Raw genomic sequence first — 18,785 nt, 5'->3', positions numbered from 1 at the left:
ATGCAAGTCTATGTAACAAGATTATAAGTAAGAAAATAAGTGGAGAAGGGGGACAGACCATTCCAGGTTCCCAGCTGAGCCAATTGCAATGTCTTTCCGTTGCCTGACAGCATTCACATTTGCGTCTACCATCTCTAGTCCACATCGCGCTCGGTTTCAATAGAAGCGAGTCCATAAGTATTCCGCCGATATGGGTCACCATGTTCCAGGCTACCGCTTGTGCTGTCGCGCCTAGAAATAGAACGACGCGGTTGTGGTCCGCACGGAATTGAGTTTGGGGAGGAAATGCAATGCGCTAGCGGAGTTCAAGGTAGCCACTTCGTCGTGGTTGGACTCTTGGCAGGGTTTTCGAGTGGATGTCGAGGCCATTTTGGTGATTGTGTTCACGAAGCAGCTCTACTTGTAGAAGACAGTCCTAAAGTGAGGTCAGAAACAGTGGGTGAATAGCACTTGTATGTCATATACCGTATCATTGCGCTGTAACAGACGAAGACAGAAGTTGGCCTAGGAGACGCGAAGAAAATGACTTTAGATGTGACTGCTGGCCGGGTCACAACCATTGAACCAATCGACTCTTTTACTCTTGAAGTAACTCTTTCGCCATGGGGAATGTCGCAGTTCCCGGAGAAGTTTGGCTGAAGGTGTTTAAAGAGGCTGGTATAAAATCCATCCCGTCGATTATCGCCACAGACCGCCTCTTTTCCCGAATTGCGCGTCCTTTGCTCTTCGCAAACTTTGACCTGCTGGTCTGTGGAATTCTAGGTGGACGCGGAACATTTTACGAACGCTCACCAGTCAAGCACGCGAAGGCTCTAGCCCGTCTGGCATTCTTTTCAACCCCCGAAGTCGCGCGGTACGTGCGAACTTGTCATGTGTCGACCTGGGCTGTGTCAAATCCAAAGTGGGCTGTGTCAAACCCTTTGGATTGTGTTGCGACAGAAAACCCGTTGTTGTTATTCGAAGTCTTTCTGCACCACGTAGAGAACTTCACCCGAATGAAAAAACTGGTGCTGAAGATCGAGATAACTGGCGCACATCTCTCAAGACTTTACCATGCGCTTCCAGCCTTGGAAGAACTTGAAGCGAACGCCGATATCATCGAACCTTGGAATGCCGTTGGGAGTGGGCCTCCTCTCAAACACTTGTCTCTCACGCTATCCTCAAGTTTTACGGGGTTCAGGTTGTGGACTCCTTTCCTGAACTCGCACAAGCTTGAATGCGTCGACATCGATTGCATGTTCATGCGTAACTTTACCAACGTCCATCCGCATGATATACCTCGCCTCCCCAACGTCTCTCGCCTTACCCTCCGCGTTACCACGTTGGATCAAGTCATCAACTTCAGTCCATTGCTCACCCGATTCCCCGCCGTCAAAGTGTTGACGATTGGGGATGGCCGGGATGTCTTCAAGGATGAAATGGCTGCACAGGCGCTCGAAGCTGGATGCGACTCGCTGTTCCACACCGTAGAAGAGCTCTACGGCACCCACCTTATTATCGGCATATTTATGCGTCGTGCGGAAAACCTCACGCGAATTACTCTCAACACACTCCCAACGCCTCACGAGTTCTATAGCAAGCTTGGAGATGCCCGCCCGTTCTCCCGTATCACCTATGTCTCCCTGGACATCTCTGGTCCGACAGCGAGAATGTTGAGCGAGATTTTATGGTTGTTTCCGCAACTAGAGAATCTAATTGTTGACTTGGCCAAAGGCTTCCGAGTGGTATGCTTTCCGTAATCATCTTATTCTCATTTGCTCATTCTCTTCGAGCCTGCTGATAGTTTGTCGTTGATTCATGAACTGGCGCAGATTGACGCTGGCAGCGAGAGAATGGCACGGGCGATCAAAGGGATTTTCCCCTCCACTCTGAGAAGGGTGATGATTTCGTTATTATTCTGGGGAGGTCACTACCGTGATGCTATTTGTCCTCTCCAAGACGTGCGAGATGGTCTCGTCGACAATCTTCCAAACATCTCTGCCATTTGGGTCGACAATCACGATCACGCGCTGATGTGGAGACGCAGCCCATCCAACTCGAGCATTGAACCGTTTCATGGCGCTGTTGAGAACATTGGACGCGGTGGGTTGTTAACTTGTTAAATTTGGATTCAGAGTCTAACAAGCAGTCTGCTCAGATGCTGTTCGTTCGCTCGCGGGCGGGTTTCGGGAAGAGATGCGGACCAAACCTTAGTTATTCTCAGTAGAGAGATCTCGTTTGACTGTCAACGTGGAACTAAGTAGTGCGATACTTGGACAGCGAATTCGAAGGCGAGTCAATCAAAAGATCGGGGTATATCACGCATCAATCAACCTTCAAATGCCGCGACATCCCTCTTACTCAAACCGCCATGCAAGCCACGTCGGTGGCTGCAGCGCTCGTGGTCCTTCCGGTAGTACTCTGGCGCATTTTAAGGCGAAATCCTCTCCCACTCCCGCCTGGACCGCCAAAGCGGTTTCTCATTGGCAACCTCCACCAGTTGCCCAAATCCAAGCAATGGCTCGCTTACGCAGAATGGGCGAAACAATACGGTGAATATTCGAATGCCTTACACAAGCCTTACATTGATTGTTCTCCTCGGCTAACTTCCTTGCTTATCAGGCCCAATAATGACGCTGCAGATATTCAGCCACACCACCATCATTCTGACGTCGGCAAAGGCAGCAATCGACCTCCTCGACTCCCGGGCGGGGATATACTCGGACCGGCCGTTCACGTGGATGCTCTCGCGCCTAGCTGGCAACGAAAACGCCATGTTTGGCCTGTCGTCTCTGGATTCGCGCTTCCCGCGGTACCGCAAGATGCTCACCGTCGGATTGAATAAACGCGCCGTGGCCAAGTATAGACCAGTACTGGAGAATGCGCTCAAAGGCTTCCTGAAGAACGTGTCAAACGACCCGGACAGCTACGGGTCGCTGTTGACAACATATAGCGGCGGCATCGCGTTGAAGGTATGATCCACCAAATCAGCATTTGACCTTGGTTTAACTTGCCAGATTGCGTATGGCTATGATGTTGTAGAGCCAGCTGAAGAGGACTACTTTGTTCAACTCATCGACGGGGCAGAGGGAACAGTGCCGATTCTCATCCAGAAATTCTATTTCGTTGAGCTTTTCCCTTTTCGTGAGTTTCATTATTGTGATTGCTATTCAAGACTCGACAATCATTCGATAGTCCGGTTCTTACCGAAATGGTTCCCGACCGCCGCATTCCACCGCGTTGCCGCAAACAGCAGGAAGATCATGGACGCGATGGTGTATGTGCCCAACGACTGGGCGAAGAAGAAACTTGTAAGTACCTGCACTTGCCTCGTCCATTTGACATGAATATTCAGGAAACAAATCCTTCGGATCCGTCCTACTTTTCTGGGCATTACTTCTCCCACGAAGACGGCACCCCGCTCAGCGAAGCTGAAGCGCAAGACCTCATGTGGACCGCCGGCGCCATTTACACAGGCGGGGCACACACGGTGAGTTTTTCAACACATCTAATCTCTATCGCCCAACCTCTCAAAGACCTCCTCGGCCATAACATCATTCCTCTTGCTTATGACAACCCACCCCGAGGTTCAGGCCCGTGCTCAGGCTGAACTCGACCAAGTTGTCGGACGCGGAAGACTCGTCAACTCGGACGACCGCGCTTCACTGACATATATTGCCGCGATGATTAAAGAGACCATGCGTTGGGCTCCTCCGGTGCCGCAAGGTGCTTATCTTTTCCACCCATTGACGTACATTAACGACAACCCAAGGCCTCCGTCATCGCGTTACGCAGGACGACGTCTACGACGGATATTTGTCTGTCTCCAAATCCTAGTTGCTTTCTCTGCGGTTAACTCTCCATAGCATTCCCAAAGGGGCGATGATTCTGTCCAACATCTGGTTGGGTTTCCTTTTTGCTGCCTCTTCCCGCTGACATTTGACCCCCCAGGGCGATAACACACGACCCAGAAATGTACCCCAACCCGTCAGACTTCGACCCAACTCGCTTCCTCGGTGAAACGCAGCAGCACGATCCATATGAGTGTGTCCCGCTGATCCGAGTTGATATTGCCCATTGTCTGACTAACGCGTCCGCCAGCTTCATATTCGGTTTCGGACGCCGTGTCTGCCCAGGCGCAACCCTCGCCGAGGAGACTGTCTTCCTCGCCGCCGCAAACCTTCTCGCGCTATTCGACATCAAGAAGGCGCTCGACGACGCGGGGAATGAAGTGGACCCAATGAAAGACTTGGATTGGCGCACTGGACTCGTTACGTGCGTCTTCGATCATGCCCATTAGGAATAGCGCTGATGTTTGTTTGCAGTCAAGCACTCAATTTCAGATTCCGGCTGATCCCTCGCTCGAGCGATACGTTGGTCATTATCGAGTCTTAGTTGAATATACCACTGCCATCACAATTCGTGGCCTACTAGTGTTCGAGGGTTTTGCTGGTAGTAGCAGGTAAAGGTAAGTTTCAGTCAGTGGACAGTAAGTCATACAAGTGGTATCTTCCCAGTTCTAACTCTCACCCCCGAAGATTGGCCTCGGAACCTCGGTATTCTGTAAACCATCATTTCCCCATTGGCATTAGACTCGACGCTTAGATGGTGTATTCCATTTCCATAGAGACGCGGAAATTTTACTTTGGCCGACGCGAAGCCGTTTTACGGGCGGGCAGATAACCCCTAGAAGTGTGAGGAATGGCAGCGAAAAAAGAGGACGACTCACGCGACAACAGTCGCATTCTCTATCGACCCGATGAAGCTTCAACAAGAATTGAGCGCGAGCGCACGCAACGAACGACGCTAGTCAACGCACCAAATTCCGAGCCTTCACTTTGGGTAGCTCGCTCAGCCACGTATCCCAGACCTCGCCGACCTCCGCCACAATCAACACCTGGCCAATACCCAGCCCTGAAAGCCGCTCGTCAAGCACTTTGACTTCAGGCATACCGACCGGCGAGGGCATGAAATTGTACAGGTGGCGCATGGGTGTGAGTTGGATAGTCTGCAAGCTAGTGTTGATATCAGGGGAAATGCTTGACGCGATCGTTATGGCCGTCTGGATGGTTTTGGGTATGGTGGGGAAGGAGAGGCCAAGCAACGCGAGGTTCGGCATAGCGGAGAGGTTAACAGGGCTGTTCTGAGTAGTGGGAAGGGGGGCTGGGGGTGCAGTGAAGCGCGGATAAGGGTCCGGATCCTGTAAAAGGGCTCAGTATGGGACGATAAGGAGAAATGACAACGCACGGGAATGCCCAGGTGAAGCTCTCTGAGACTGGCATAGTTGCTGACGTATAGCTGGCGTGCCTCAGACTGTCTAAGCTGGAGCGCAGAGAAGGTCTTCAGTTTGAAGACATCGAATGGTAAAAGCCTCATTGCGGGGTCCTCTGTCGAATAGACACTGGATAATGACTCGAGTACGATGGTGGAGCGTTGAGGGCGAGGAATGGAGTTGTCCTCCTTCTCGTGTGGCTTGACTGAGAAGACCAATTTGAGATGGCGGATATTTGTGGAACAACTGCTCCACAAGGCAGCAAATTCACCCAGACTGGGGAACATGCACTGCAACGCGACGGCTTTGAGGCTCGGTAGTCTCAATAGACTACGTAGAGCACGCAGGGAGCGAGTAGTGAGGACCTTTTTCAGGTACGCGAACGTGATTGATTCGATATTGGATCTATGGAGGATTCTCTCAATCCTCTCCAGTGCGTCGTCAAACGAGCGGGAAGTGTCGTCAGCTACTACAATATGTAGTCGCCGAACATGTTGTACTAGGTGTGGGGAGTCGGCGAGAGCGAGAAGAAGGGGAGTCCACGCATCTGGCGCGTCATGAAAACGAATGAGTCGGAATAAGTGAGTTTGGGCGGGATATGTCCATGCTCGGGTAACAAGAGCGCAGTGGGCGAGATCCTGTTTTGAGGTATGGATGTGCCAGAAGAATAAATCAATAAGCTCTGGAATGAGCAATGGGTGCCCTAAATCCATGATGAGAGGAGTGAAGAGAGAATAAGTATTACGCATCACACTTCGTTAGCCGCGGCGACTGGCATCTGATCCGCACTTACCATGCAGATGCGTCATGCTGACTGAGGATATAAACGTGACTTCAAAAAATCGAAAGGATAATAAGTATTGCAGCGGTTCAAGCATACTATACAAGTAGCCTAAGATCCTCCAACTGATCAGTAGTACGGTTAACGGCTGTCCCAAAACACGTCAGGTGTCATGCCCCACGGGGACGATACTGGAATAAGTATCAATGAATCCAAGGAGGACAAGACCACGCTCAGCACTCACCGATCTCAAGAGCTTCCTGATCGAAAAGATCCATCGGCGACCTACGACGCCAACAAATAAAAAAGGGGACACTTAGAACCCACAACGAAGTAAGGGAGGGAAGACGAGCTAAGATAGCTAATAGCACTCGGCGCAGGGCTTGTGGGTTACGCGGACGACGGGATTCAAACCAGTTGGCATCGGCCCAGCTGATTACGAGAGTCCGAAGATGCTGTGGAAGGTGAATAGGCGAAACCTCTGTTCCAGCCAGGACATCGAGTATGTCCTGCAGGGCAGTCCATCAGTATGAATATGTCACCAACAAGAGGTAAGTCAACTCACTGGTTGTCCCCCCTGATGGTTTTGGGTCAAGTCAATGACGTTGCGTGGCTGGTCGATCTTCAATTCCTGAAGGTGCGGAAATGAGCTAAATAACTGCCTCAAAACTTCGGGCCTCGACTGCGAAAGAGTGATGGTGAATGAGATGATATTTGGAGCGACTTGTCCTCCAACTTGAATAACAGATGAAAGCGAGGGACCGTCCACGCGACCGGCCACGTTGATCCGCATCAGACACTGGAAAGTCGAGTCCGGGACCGGCATGAAAGTCGGAAGAAATACGAGCGGGAGATTCACTTCCTCCAAGGTCTGTTGCAAGAGACAACATCCACGTTGGAGATGCGCAAGAGCATCGCTTCCGATATCGGTTATACGGTGGGCGGAGAGGAAAGACAGGCTTTGGAGAGCTTGAAATTTGGGTAAGAAGAAGGCAAAGTCTTCCATATTCTGCTGGTTGCGTAAAATATTGATTGAAAGTTGTACAACGCGGGGGAACTCGGGGACAGTAGTCGCCTCCGCGCACCAAGCATGGATTGGGCAGTCGAGGTAAAGTTCTCGGAGATGCAGTGAGTGGAACAAAGGAGTCCAACTGCATATCTCGTTTCCCGTGAGCGCGAGTCGTATCTTCTGGAGTCGCAGAGCTGGCTTATCGAATGGGGTTTGTCGAGATGCAGTTACGGGTCGTTCCAAGTCGTAGCCTGTCGCGTGATGCCACAAATCGAAGCTCTGGAGGCTAGCAAATGCTGTGCAGACCTCATTGTAATGCTCTGAAATGTCAACTTGGTGGATAATGAGATGACGAAGAGCACTGAAGCGTTTTGCCCGGCAAAAGAACAACCTCGCCATCTCATTGGGGGTGCCTGCCGGCTCAGCTCCAATGCGAATAAGCGGAAAGGTTGTGATTTTGCAGCTGTGCACCAATGCTGCGATATCGGGCGATGTCCAGAAATCAAATCGCGCATTTTGTTCTTCGATGAAGACTTCATTTGCTCCACGAGGGGTGACTGGACGGAAAGTGAATGTCGCAAAAAGGTATGGGCGAATTATCCGCGAGAATGCGCGGTTGACGGTAAAGATTGTAGGAAAACATATCTGGGGGACGTCTTCGAAAATCTTGTGCCATATTTCGAGCGGTGTCTCGTTCATAGCAAGATGTCAAGGGAATGTGACACAGTCACGATGTGACTGCACGATCACGGCCATCAGGCGTCAACACATTCATGTGGTGCCTGTGTCAAGTAAATAGTTTCAAGGCAAAAGGATGTTACAGTGAACGTTGGTTGCTGCTTTAATGGTTCATCCCGGGCTTATAGTATGCTCACTGTTGACTTCATCAAGCTTCAAGATATTGCTCAAACAAGAAGCTTGTGATCGGAGAAACTTTCAAACCGATCATTCATCAGTGACCCGTGACCCCCTTACCTCAGACTGGTAATGACTCACGCGACGCCTTTGGTACAAATTTTTGCATGACTACAGTGCGTGAAGGCTCACATCCAACGGAGTTGGTACTTTACGGGTTGGTTTGCCTAGACTGCCCATCCGCAATGGGCTCGAATTGGTTCGGCTTGTATACACGACAAACTCCATCGCTGAAACCAGGGCAACTGATAATAAATGTCCCAAGGGCAGAAGGCTAAATAGTAAAAACTTTTGAAAAACTTAAAAAAAGCTCGAGCCTCCAGTCGACCGTTAGTTGACGGGCCTCAATCGCCGTGTAAAGATGATGCACTGGCCGGCAGTTGACCATGCTGGGCCAAGCTCGCCTGAAAGCTCAAAAGGCTGGAAGTACTTATCTACGGTCGGTCAGTTTTGCTGGGTTGTATTCGTCAAGGCACTCACCTTTGGATTAGAGACCCTGTTCTGCCAGTGTGCGTCAAGAAGGCGTTCATAACGGCCTCAATGCCCGACCACTTGACCACTTATCTTCGACAAACTGCGGCCAATTCGTTCCGCATTGGCTTTGGCAGTTCTAGATCTCACCCAGCCGATCTCCGAGACGCCCATAAATCTGGATCGTCCGTATATTTGCAGTCCGTTTCTCTATCGTCTCCGGTTTACGCTCAGTTCCCACTCTCCAGCCACCACTCTTTCAGTCACGGTCGATGAAATCAAATGTCATCTACCTTAGGTTCATAAAGCCTACAGGTTCAAATAATCTACAGGTTGCAGTAACCTGCAGGTCACATCAACCTACAGTAACTTATAGCCTGTAGGTTACTATAGCCTGTAATTGGCAATGTTTAGCACCCGAAATTGAGTGTATATTGATGATCTATGTTCTATGCACAATCTATAGGTCAATAATGGTATACTTACTGGCTTAGTACATGAGCGATGAACAAAGCCTTCAGAAACGGTGTCACTTCTACTTCTGGGTCGGGAAGTCGTACAAAGGGCAGTCCGTCCACAAGCTCTGCATCCATAGGCCAAGGAAAAGCAGGCATGTCTCTGAAGACGATGAAAAGCCTCGCTAAGGTGCCCCAATAAATCTTGTAGATGTAATTGTCGGCTTGAACAACAAGTGAGCCATCGTCAAACCAGAGATCTTGAATGTGCTGTGGCTCGCTTGACGATGCCTTGCTTGTGTCAACGTCCATAAAGAAGAATATGGTGATGAGTCAGCAATACAGCGGAGCCACTGATGCAATCCGAGTTTGTGATGAAATGACTGGCTCTGTGTAAGGGCAACCCCGGAGGCCTGAGATCAAGGTCCTAGCAGGGGAGGATCCAAAGCGTGAACATTGGTAAGCAAATACAAATGAAGCTGACCTAGCAGGGGAGGATCCAAAGAGAAGAAACTCTAAGGGTCCGCCTGCTAGGGAGCTGACTATATACTGCTTGTCCGTAGCTGCCGCTGTCGGGCACAGAAGGCTTGGGCGGCGTCGCAGGCAAGGTCCCAGGGCAACCGTTGGGAGGGCATTGACGGATCGGTGATTGTGCGGGCGAGATGGAGGGCCGGACCGGAGACGGAACCGGAGTCGGACCGGAGTCGGAGGCGTCTCCGAGGGGCCGAAAGGGAGGTTCCCCTGACATCACCCCCCCCTTTGAATGCGGCGTCCCAACGCATAGACCGGAACGGAATCGAGTCGAAGGTCGCGGAGGCGATGTGCCGTGGTTTGCCAGGGTACTTACGGTAGAACTCCGCGATTTTCTCCGGGCGAAGACGCGGTCGAAGGGACCCACTGGTCGTGCGACGCGTCGTAGCCTTTCCATCTGACGGTAATTCAGCCGTTTATACCTCACCCTTGCGTCCAAGATTTCCTCTACTTCCCACTCCGGGACTCCGTCCTCAAAGTCCGGAGGGGGCTGGTCGTAGCCGGGGCGTCCGTCGAAGGGGTCGTCTTGGGCGAGCTCAAGCTTGACGATGGGGAAGACCGGGTGGAGCTTCGAGTAACGCGGAGGGAGGTCGAGCTTGTAGGCACCTTTGCTGATCTCCGCGACTATCTTGAACGGTCCGAGGCGGCGGTGGGAGAACTTCTCCGAGGGGCAAGTCGTCCTGATGTCAGAGGCATCCAGCCAAACACGGTTGTAAGGGCAACCCTGGAGACTCCGACGAAAGCCTAGCAGGGGAGGATCCAAAGCGTGAATAAAAGCTACGGGAAATACACGGAGGGACCGACCTAGCAGGGGAGGATCCAAAGAGAAGAAACTCTAAGGGTCCGCCTGCTAGGGCGCCAACTATATACTGGTCGTCCGTAACTGCCGACGTAGAGCGCAGAAGGCCTGAGCGGCGTCGCAGGCTCTGTCCCAAGGTGATCGTTGGGAGGGTCTTGACGGATCGGTGATTGTGCGGGCGAAGGAGGCCGTGGACGATGGTCGGGGTGGGTCGGAGCGTCCGAGGGGGCGCCGGGTCGGATGCGCCTCGGATGCGTTCGGAGGGTCCGAAGGAGGCCGAGGCGGGGGTTCCCCTGACATCACCCCCCTTTGAATGCGGGCGTCCCGGCGCATAATACGGAAGGGCAGCGAGTCGAAGGTTGCTGAGGCGATGTGCCGTGGTTTACCCGGTATCTCCGATAGAAGTCCGCAATCTTGTCTGGCGCAAAGACACGGTCGAACCGAACCCACGAGTCGTGTGAAGCATCGTAGCCTTTCCACCTGACGAAATAGTTAAGACGCTTATACCTTATCCTGGCATCCAAGATTTCCTCGACTTCCCATTCGGGAACTCCGTCCTCTAGTTCGGGGGCGGTTCGTCGTAGCCGGGTCGTCCGTCGAAGGGGTCGTCCTGAGCGGGCTCGAGCTTAACAACGGGGAAGACGGGGTGGAGCTTGGAGTAACGGGGGAGGTCTAGCTTGTAGGCACCTTTGCTAACCTCTGCGAGCACCTTGAACGGTCCAAGGCGCTTGTGGGAGAACTTCTCGGAGGGCCGAGTCGTTCTAATGTCAGAGGCGTCCAACCAAACCTTATCACCAACTTGAATCTTCGGAGCGTCCGAACGTTTCCGATCGTAGTACCGTTTATACTCGTCTTTGGCTTTAACGAGTGCGGCCTTTGCCTCGGAGACGCCGTTAGCTATCCGATCGCGAAACTCGTTTACCGACTCCAACTCTGAGCGGGCGCCTGGCTCGAAACCCATTCGGGAAGCGGCCAGTGTCCGTCATAAAGGGTACCTGTTGAGTGGAGGAGTGAACGTGGTTGTTATAGGCGAACTCAGCGGCAGGGATAAGCTCGTCCCCAGTCGTCTTGTTGGTAGTTGGTGAAGATCCGGATGTACTGCTCGAGCTCTTGGTTAACGCGCTCGGTTTGTCCGTCGGTTTGCGGGTGGTAAGCCGTGGAGGTAGCCGGTTTGACGCCAATTAAGCGCCAGAGTTCGCGTGAAGTCAGCGATGAACTGCGAGCCACGGTCCGAAATGTACTTCTCGGGGGTTCCGTGGTGCCTCCAGACGTTCCGATAGTACAAGCGGGCAGCTCCGACCGCGTCTATTGTCGTATGGCACTCAGTGAAGTGGGCGCGCTCCGAGGGCGTCGACCACTACCATAACCGCGTCATACCCATGGGCCTCGGGCAGCTCGACAATGAAGTCTACAGTGACAGTGTGCCAACGTTCGGGCGGGACTTCGGTCGGATGGAGCTCTCCATGCGGAAGCCTTCGGAGGGCCTTCGTGCGGCAGCATAAGTCGCAGGTCGCGACGTAGCGTCCGATATGGCGAGACATCTGCGGCCACCAGTAGTTGCGCGAAACCAACTCTAAGGTCTTGAACCGCCCGGGCGTGTCCGGCGACTCGCGTATCGTGGCAGAGCTCGATGATGCGCCTCCTTAGGTCCTTGTCTTTAGGGACTACAACCTTGCCGCGGAAGTACAGGAGGTCGCCGGAGACGGCCCACTCGTCCGAACGTGATGAGCGGGGGCCTCGAACTTGACCTCGGACCTTCAAGAGTTGCCGGGCCGCAAGCGCGACGGGCTCCTCTAGGTCAGGCTCACCGGATAGCGCTTCCTTGATGTCGCGGACAAGTTCGGAGCCAGGCCCAGAGACGGTGACGGCCTCAAGCGCGAACGTGGAACAGTTCGGGGCGTAAGAGGGTGACATCCGAGTTGTCGTCGGAGATACCGTGGTCGGGCCGGGCGAGAGAGAGCATCGGGACGGCCCATCTGGCGACCTGGGACGTGGTGCAGCGTAAAGTCAAACCTGGAAAGGTACAACGACCATCGGGCTTGCCGACGGTTAAGGTGCTGTGCCTTTCGGAAATACTCCAAATTCTTATGGTCAGTCCAGATCTCGACCGGATGCGCGGCGCCCTCGAGGAAATGCCGATACTCCTCGAGGGGCGGATGATCGCGAGCATCTCCTTGTCGTGAATCTCGTAGTTGCGCTGGACATCATTTAAGCTTTTGGAATAGAACGCTACAGGGTGCCACTTCCCGTCCGGGGCGGATTGTTGTGAAAGAACCGCCCCCGTCGCATAATCTGAGCTGTCTGCTTCAAGTCGGAAAGGCCGGGAGTCGTCCGGGATCGCTAAGACGGGCTCTGAGACGACCGCGTCTTTGATAGCTTGAAAGGCGGCGGCTTCGGCGTCTCCCCAGGTCCATTTCTGGTCTTTCTTGGTGAGCGAAGAGGGGTTGCGCTAGGGCCGAGAAATCCCGAATGAACCTGCGGTAGAAATTAGCAAACCCCAGGAACTGCTGGACGTCCTTCTTGTTCTCGGGCGGAGGCCATGCGGAGACTCCGGCAACCTTAACGGGGTCCATTTCGACGTGGTTGTGAGAGATGATAACCCCCAGGTACTCGATTGACGATTTCTCGAAGTCGCACTTCTCCTTGCGAAGGTACAGCTTGTGCATTCGGAGTCGCCGAAGGACTTCGCGGACGATCTCGCGGTGCTTACGGAGGTCCGAATGCGCGATAAGGATATCGTCGAGGTAGATCATGACGTCTCCTGAGAGAATGAGATCCTGGAAAATGTCATTCATCATCGTTTGGAAAGTCGGGGGGAGTTCGTCAGGCCAAAATACATCACCAAAGGTTCGAACAACCCTCGGTTGGTCCGAAGGGCCTTCCACTCGTCTCCTTCTTTAATCCGGACGTTATTAAAGCCCCAGCGAACGTCGAGTTTGGTGAAGTAACGGGCGCCCTTAAGCCTGTTGATAAGGTCATTAATCAACGGGAGGGGGTACCGGTTCTTAATCGTCATTGCGTTGAGGGCGCGGTAGTCCTGGACAAACCGAAGTCCTCCGTCCTTTTTCTTAACGAAGAAGACGGGGGAAGCCATCGGAGATTTCGAAGGGCGGATACGGCCTGTGGCAAGTCCCTCCTCGATGAACTCGTCAAGTTCGCGCTGTTCAAGGGGGAGATCGGATACACCTTGCAATTAGCGGGCTTCGCGTCGGGGACGAGTTCGATAGCGTGGTCCCAAGCCCTCCGCTCTGGTAACGTGTCGAAGGACTCCTTGTCAAAGACGTCTTGGAACTCCTTGGCCCAGTCCGGAATCTCCGAAGGCGGGGGGGCCGAGTTACGGGCGAAGGCCTCTGCAAGGCGTTGGGACACGGTGCTCCCAGCGCGAATCTCCTCGATTGGGCGAAAGGAGGTGTAGAAGATGCGGTCGCCGTCTTCAAGATGCTCGTCGTCGTCAAGGTTTGGTGAGCGCTCCGGAGGGTCCGAAGGAGCCCCGAGTTCGTCGTCGGCGCATCGTCTGGGCCAGCGATATCGATAGCGCAAACGGTGGGGAAGGCGCCCGCAAAGTAAGCGATTTAAGGAGTCGGAGGCGGCGAACCTCAGCGCTCGGTCCGTTCCTCGTCGCGGCAGGTGGAGCAGCTTCGGGGGCAGCGGCTCATTTTCACCTCCTTTGTTTCCCAGTTGATCTCGGGGTTATGCTTTTTGAGCCAGGAGTACCCGAGTATCAAGTCCTGTTTCCCAAGGTGGGTTACAGCCAGCTGAACGCGTTCGGAGTGTCCGTTGTATCGTAGGACCAGGTCCGCGATTTGGCGAATAGACCCAGCATCATTGGGGGTGCCGTCGACATTGTAGACCGGTATGGGTACTGAGAGATTTCGGACTGGCACGTTGTTTCTGGTTGACGTATTCTGTGTCGATAAAGTCCGAAGTGGCTCCGCAGTCGACCAGACCTGAGAGGGAGAGATTGAGCGTTCGCAGTGGACTCAAGTTCAAGGGGGAGGTGCAGCGAGTTAACGCCAGGAGCGGCAGAGATGGTATAACTGCCAGGTAGCTTTTTCTCCCAGGCAAGTCGGCGTATCCGAACGGGGGCTTCGGAGGGGGCAGGGGGTGCGTCTTTCGTTTCAGGCTCGTTGTAAGGCAAGGGAGTTGATTCATCATACAAACAAGTGAAACGATTTATGGACGCGAACGAGGGCACACCAGTCACTCGTCGCCGGGACAAAATCCTCTGCCGGAGCCTCCGAATGCGCTTCTGCTAAGGCCGCGGTGTCGGACAACCGCGCAAGTAGCTCTCCTAGCATCTCATCGCCAAGTTGCTGGATCACCTCGTCGAGGATGTCCATATGGCGAACATCGGCGGGGAGCGGACAGTCCCGAGCCAAGTGATTGGGGTCGCCGCATCTGAAGCAGGCTCGACGAGGGGCCCCCGAGCCCTAGTACGATCCAACTCCATAGGGACGGGAGCCGGAGGTACCGGGACGGGGCGCGGGCCGCGGGTGGCGCAGGTGCGGCCACCGGGCGGATGGGGAACGGAGTTGCCGAACGAGTGATGGGGAAGGCGCCGCGGGAGCTCCCGGCGGTCCGCGGGGTAGCCGTTCCCTTAATGAGCTTCGCTCGCACCAGGGCTTCATATTGTCGGAAAGCCCGAGTGCGCCAGCCTAGATAGTCACGGAGGTCTGGGGGGTCGTTCGAAGAGGTGATGCCGTTGTTGATCAAGGGGTCAAGTCCGTGGCGGTACTTGGTTACCTTAACCAACGCGTCTTGAAGCCAGCGAGGTCCATCAAGTCCTCGAAGTCGTCGGTATATCCGTAGACATCCCGTTCCCATGTGATAACCCGCGCTTCCAACTTAGCGAGCGCGAGGTCCTGTTCGTTCTCCTCGACGAACCGAAGGCGAAACTCGGAGAGGAACTGGCTCCACCGAGGGAAGGGGAAGGGGTTTTTGCTCCCATGACGCTCTGCCCATTGCTGAGCAGGTCCCTCCGCCATATAGGACATGGCGTAGCGGACGGCCTTTTCTTCGCTCGGCTCTCCGTTAACTACGAAGGCCTCCGGGGCAAGCCGAGCGTAGGTTTTGACCGCGTATAGGAAGGCGCGGCCGTTTTGCGATCTCCGTTAAACGCAAACGGGGGGTTTGGTCGTAAGACCAGTTTTGAGGCGACAGTAATGTCACCAAATAACGCATCCGCGTCGGGGGGCATTCGGAGATGCCGGCGGCGGTTCGGGAGCTGCCGGAGGTGGTGCGGCAGCGGAAGCCTGGGAAGCAAGGTGGGTGAGGAGATTGGTGAGGTTGTCTAGTTTCGCCTCAAGTGCGTCCATGCGCGTCAGCGTCCGGAGCAGCTCCGGTAGACATAGCGGGCGTAAAGACGACAAGAGCAGAGGAGGAGGGGTCAAGTGGCAGGGGCGGTGACGAGGGGGGTACGGACTCGTACTCCGAGCCTGAGTCAGCACCAAACCTGGCAATCTTGACCGGTTAATCCCGTAGAGAGTTTCTTCTGCTGTAAGGGCAACCCTGGAGACTCCGACGAAAGCCTAGCAGGGGAGGATCCAAAGCGTGAATAAAAGCTACGGGAAATACACGGAGGGACCGACCTAGCAGGGGAGGATCCAAAGAGAAGAAACTCTAAGGGTCCGCCTGCTAGGGCGCCAACTATATACTGGTCGTCCGTAACTGCCGACGTAGGCGCAGAAGGCCTGAGCGGCGTCGCAGGCTCTGTCCCAAGGTGATCGTTGGGAGGGTCTTGACGGATCGGTGATTGTGCGGGCGAAGGAGGCCGTGGACGATGGTCGGGGTGGGTCGGAGCGTCCGAGGGGGCGCCGGTCGGATGCGCCTCGGATGCGTTCGGAGGGTCCGAAGGAGGCCGAGGCGGGGGTTCCCCTGACAACGGTCGCCAACCTTAAACTCCGGAGACGGAGTGCGTCTCCGGTCGTAGTAGCGCTTATACTCCTCTTTGGCCTTGGTGAGCACGGCCTTGGCTTCAGCAACCCCCAGCTCATTCACTCAGATTTGCTAGCAAAATCTGGGCTACTGGTGAAGGGTGTTACTCACAAAAACCTGGGCAACTGCCCAAGGGTCACAAATGTCACACTTTTTGAAAATTCATTTTATTTATATTTAGGTGTTAGATCATGGTAGTGATGGTGGAATTGATGCCATCAAGATAAAGTGATCAGTGTGGAATGATTTTTGATTGACATCAGTACTTTTGATGGCTGTGTCAAGATACATCAATTTTGGCCCAATTGGGATGTATACCTTTGCCCTGGCTTACAAAGCCACCCAGATGTTTATATGGGTCTTCGGCCTGAAAAAATAGTGATTTGCCTTTCCATATCTGGTAATAGCTTAGTCATAGCTATCAAACTCATTAAGATATTCACATTTGATTGGATGTCACATTTCTCGTCACAGCACTCAGTCGTGACTGGGGTGACCTTCCCCAGGTTTTGCTAGTAACACCCTTCACCAGTAGCCGAGGTTTTGCTAGCAAAACTGAGTGCCTATCCTGCAACCCCAGTGGCGATCCGATCGCGGAACTCGTTCACGGACTCCATAGCGGAACAGACTCCGGGTTCGAAGCCCATGCGCGGAAGCCGTCCCGTGTCCGTCATGAAGGGGACTTGCTGCGTGGAGGAGTGAACGTGGTTGTTGTAAGCGAACTCCGCGGGCCGGAATCAGCTCATCCCAGTCGTCCTGCTGATAGTTGGTGAAGATCCGCAGGTATTGCTCCAACTCCTGGTTGACGCGCTCTGTCTGACCGTCCGTCTGCGGATGATACGCGGTGGACGTGGCTGGCTTGATGCCGATCAGATGCCAGAGTTCTCGGGTGAAGTCCGCGATGAACTGTGAGCCACGGTCGGAGACGTACTTCTCCGGAGTCCCGTGATGGCGCCAGACATTCCGGTAGTAGAGGCGGGCTGCTCCTACTGCGTCGACCGTGGTATGACACTCGGAGAAGTGGGCTCGCTTCCCGAGGGTGTCCACGACGACCATGATCGCGTCGTACCCATGGGCCTCGGGGAGCTCGACGATGAAGTCGACGGAGACGGTATGCCAGCGCTCCGGGGGCGTTTCCGTCGGGTGTAGCTCTCCGTGGGGCAGTCTCCGGAGCGCCTTAGTGCGACAGCACAAGTCGCAGGTCGCGACGTACCGGCCGATATGGCGAGACATCTGAGGCCACCAGTAGTTCCGGGAGACCAACTCCAAGGTCTTGAAGCGATCGGCGTGTCCAGCGACTCGAGTGTCATGGCAGAGCTCGATGATGCGCCTCCGGAGGTCCTTGTCCTTGGGTACGACAATCTTCCCACGAAAGTGAAGAAGACCACCGGAGACGGCCCACTTGTCGGAGCGTGAGGAGCGGGGGCCTCGAGCTTGACCTTGGACCTTTAGGAGTTGCCGGGCCGCTAGTGCGACAGGCTCCTCCAGGTCAGGCTCACCAGAGAGGGCATCGCGAATGTCGCGAAGAAGTTCGGAACCGGGACCGGAAACGGAAACGCCCTCGAGTGCGTGGACATGGAAGAGTTCGGGCCGCAGAAGGACGACGTCGGAGTTGTCGGAATCGATTCCGTGGTCGGGTCTCCGAGAGAGGGCGTCAGGTCGGCCCATGTCGCGACCGGGCTTGTGGTGCAGCGTGAAGTCGAACCGGGAGAGGTAGAGGGACCAGCGGGCCTGTCTCCGGTTGAGGTGCTGCGTCTTCCTGAAGTACTCCAAATTCTTATGGTCAGTCCAAATCTCGACGGGATGCGCGGCACCCTCAAGGAAGTGTCTATACTCCTCGAGTGCGCGGATGATCGCGAGCATCTCCTTGTCGTGGATTTCGTAGTTGCGCTGGACATCATTTAAGCTTTTGGAATAGAATGCTACAGGGTGCCACTTCCCGTCCGGGGCGGATTGTGAAAGAACCGCCCCCATCGCATAATCAGAGCTGTCCGCCTCGAGTCGGAAAGGCCGTGCGTCGTCCGGAATCGCCAGGACCGGTTCCGAGGTGACCGCGTCCTTGATCGCTTGGAACGCGGAGGCCTCCGCGTCGCCCCAAGTCCATTGCTGGTCCTTCTTGGTGAGCGCAAAGAGAGGACGCGAGGGCCGAGAAGTCCCGAATGAACCTGCGGTAGAAATTAGCGAACCCAAGGAACTGCTGAACATCCTTCTTGTTTTCCGGAGTCGGCCAAGCGGAGACGCCTGCGACCTTGACGGGGTCCATTTCGACGTGGTTGTGGGAGATGATGACTCCGAGGTATTCGATTGACGATTTTTCAAAGTCGCACTTCTCCGCTCGGAGGTACAACTTATGCTCTCGGAGTCGGCGCAAGACCTCCTGGACGATCTGTCGGTGTTTCCGGAGGTCGGAATGGGTGATCAGGATGTCGTCCAGGTAGATCATGACGTCTCCGGAAAGGATGAGGTCCTGAAAGATGTCATTCATCATCGTTTGGAACGTCGCGGGAGAGTTTGTCAGGCCGAAATACATCACCAAGGGCTCGAACAGGCCTCGGTTGGTCCGGAAAGCCGCTTTCCACTCGTCACCTTCTTTGATCCGGACGTTGTTGAAGCCCCAGCGAACGTCGAGTTTGGTGAAG

The 18,785-nt window shown here is 54.4% G+C and overlaps 4 protein-coding genes across 4 annotated transcripts; 2 read left to right on the top strand and 2 right to left on the bottom strand.

The window, feature by feature from the left end:
• Window positions 1-602: 602 nt before the first annotated feature.
• Window positions 603-2,193, top strand: MIND_00005400 (uncharacterized protein; the record flags this gene model as incomplete). Its single annotated transcript, XM_037357028.1, has 3 exons — window positions 603-1,724; window positions 1,773-2,082; window positions 2,138-2,193. The coding sequence occupies 3 exons, from the start codon at window positions 603-605 to the stop codon at window positions 2,191-2,193; spliced, it is 1,488 nt and encodes a 495-aa protein (XP_037224938.1).
• A 148-nt stretch (window positions 2,194-2,341) lies between these two features.
• MIND_00005300 (Cytochrome P450) lies at window positions 2,342-4,374 on the top strand (the record flags this gene model as incomplete). Its single annotated transcript, XM_037357027.1, has 11 exons — window positions 2,342-2,531; window positions 2,602-2,951; window positions 2,997-3,123; window positions 3,175-3,290; window positions 3,335-3,469; window positions 3,516-3,705; window positions 3,752-3,797; window positions 3,846-3,881; window positions 3,931-4,023; window positions 4,081-4,254; window positions 4,305-4,374. Exons 1-11 carry the CDS (start codon window positions 2,351-2,353, stop codon window positions 4,372-4,374), a joined length of 1,518 nt encoding a protein of 505 aa, XP_037224937.1. The 5' UTR covers window positions 2,342-2,350.
• Window positions 4,375-4,644: 270 nt separating this feature from the next.
• On the bottom strand, window positions 4,645-5,979 carry MIND_00005200 (NmrA domain-containing protein; the record flags this gene model as incomplete). The annotated part of the gene is made up of 4 exons (XM_037357026.1): window positions 5,227-5,979; window positions 4,799-5,179; window positions 4,709-4,744; window positions 4,645-4,665 (listed from the first exon to the last, which is right to left on the bottom strand). Exons 1-4 carry the CDS (start codon window positions 5,962-5,964, stop codon window positions 4,645-4,647), a joined length of 1,176 nt encoding a protein of 391 aa, XP_037224936.1. The 5' UTR covers window positions 5,965-5,979.
• Window positions 5,980-6,173: 194 nt separating this feature from the next.
• On the bottom strand, window positions 6,174-7,740 carry MIND_00005100 (uncharacterized protein; the record flags this gene model as incomplete). Its single annotated transcript, XM_037357025.1, has 4 exons — window positions 6,174-6,223; window positions 6,277-6,317; window positions 6,360-6,541; window positions 6,598-7,740. 4 exons carry the CDS (start codon window positions 7,738-7,740, stop codon window positions 6,174-6,176), a joined length of 1,416 nt encoding a protein of 471 aa, XP_037224935.1.
• Window positions 7,741-18,785: the final 11,045 nt, after the last annotated feature.

Source organism: Mycena indigotica (assembly GCF_014461135.1).
Source record: "Mycena indigotica strain 171206Taipei chromosome Unknown Mind.scaff0001, whole genome shotgun sequence".
In the NCBI taxonomy this organism is placed as follows: Eukaryota; Fungi; Basidiomycota; class Agaricomycetes; order Agaricales; family Mycenaceae; genus Mycena; species Mycena indigotica.
The sequence above is the reverse complement of the archived record's forward strand: the minus strand, read 5'-3'. Positions and strand labels throughout refer to the sequence as shown.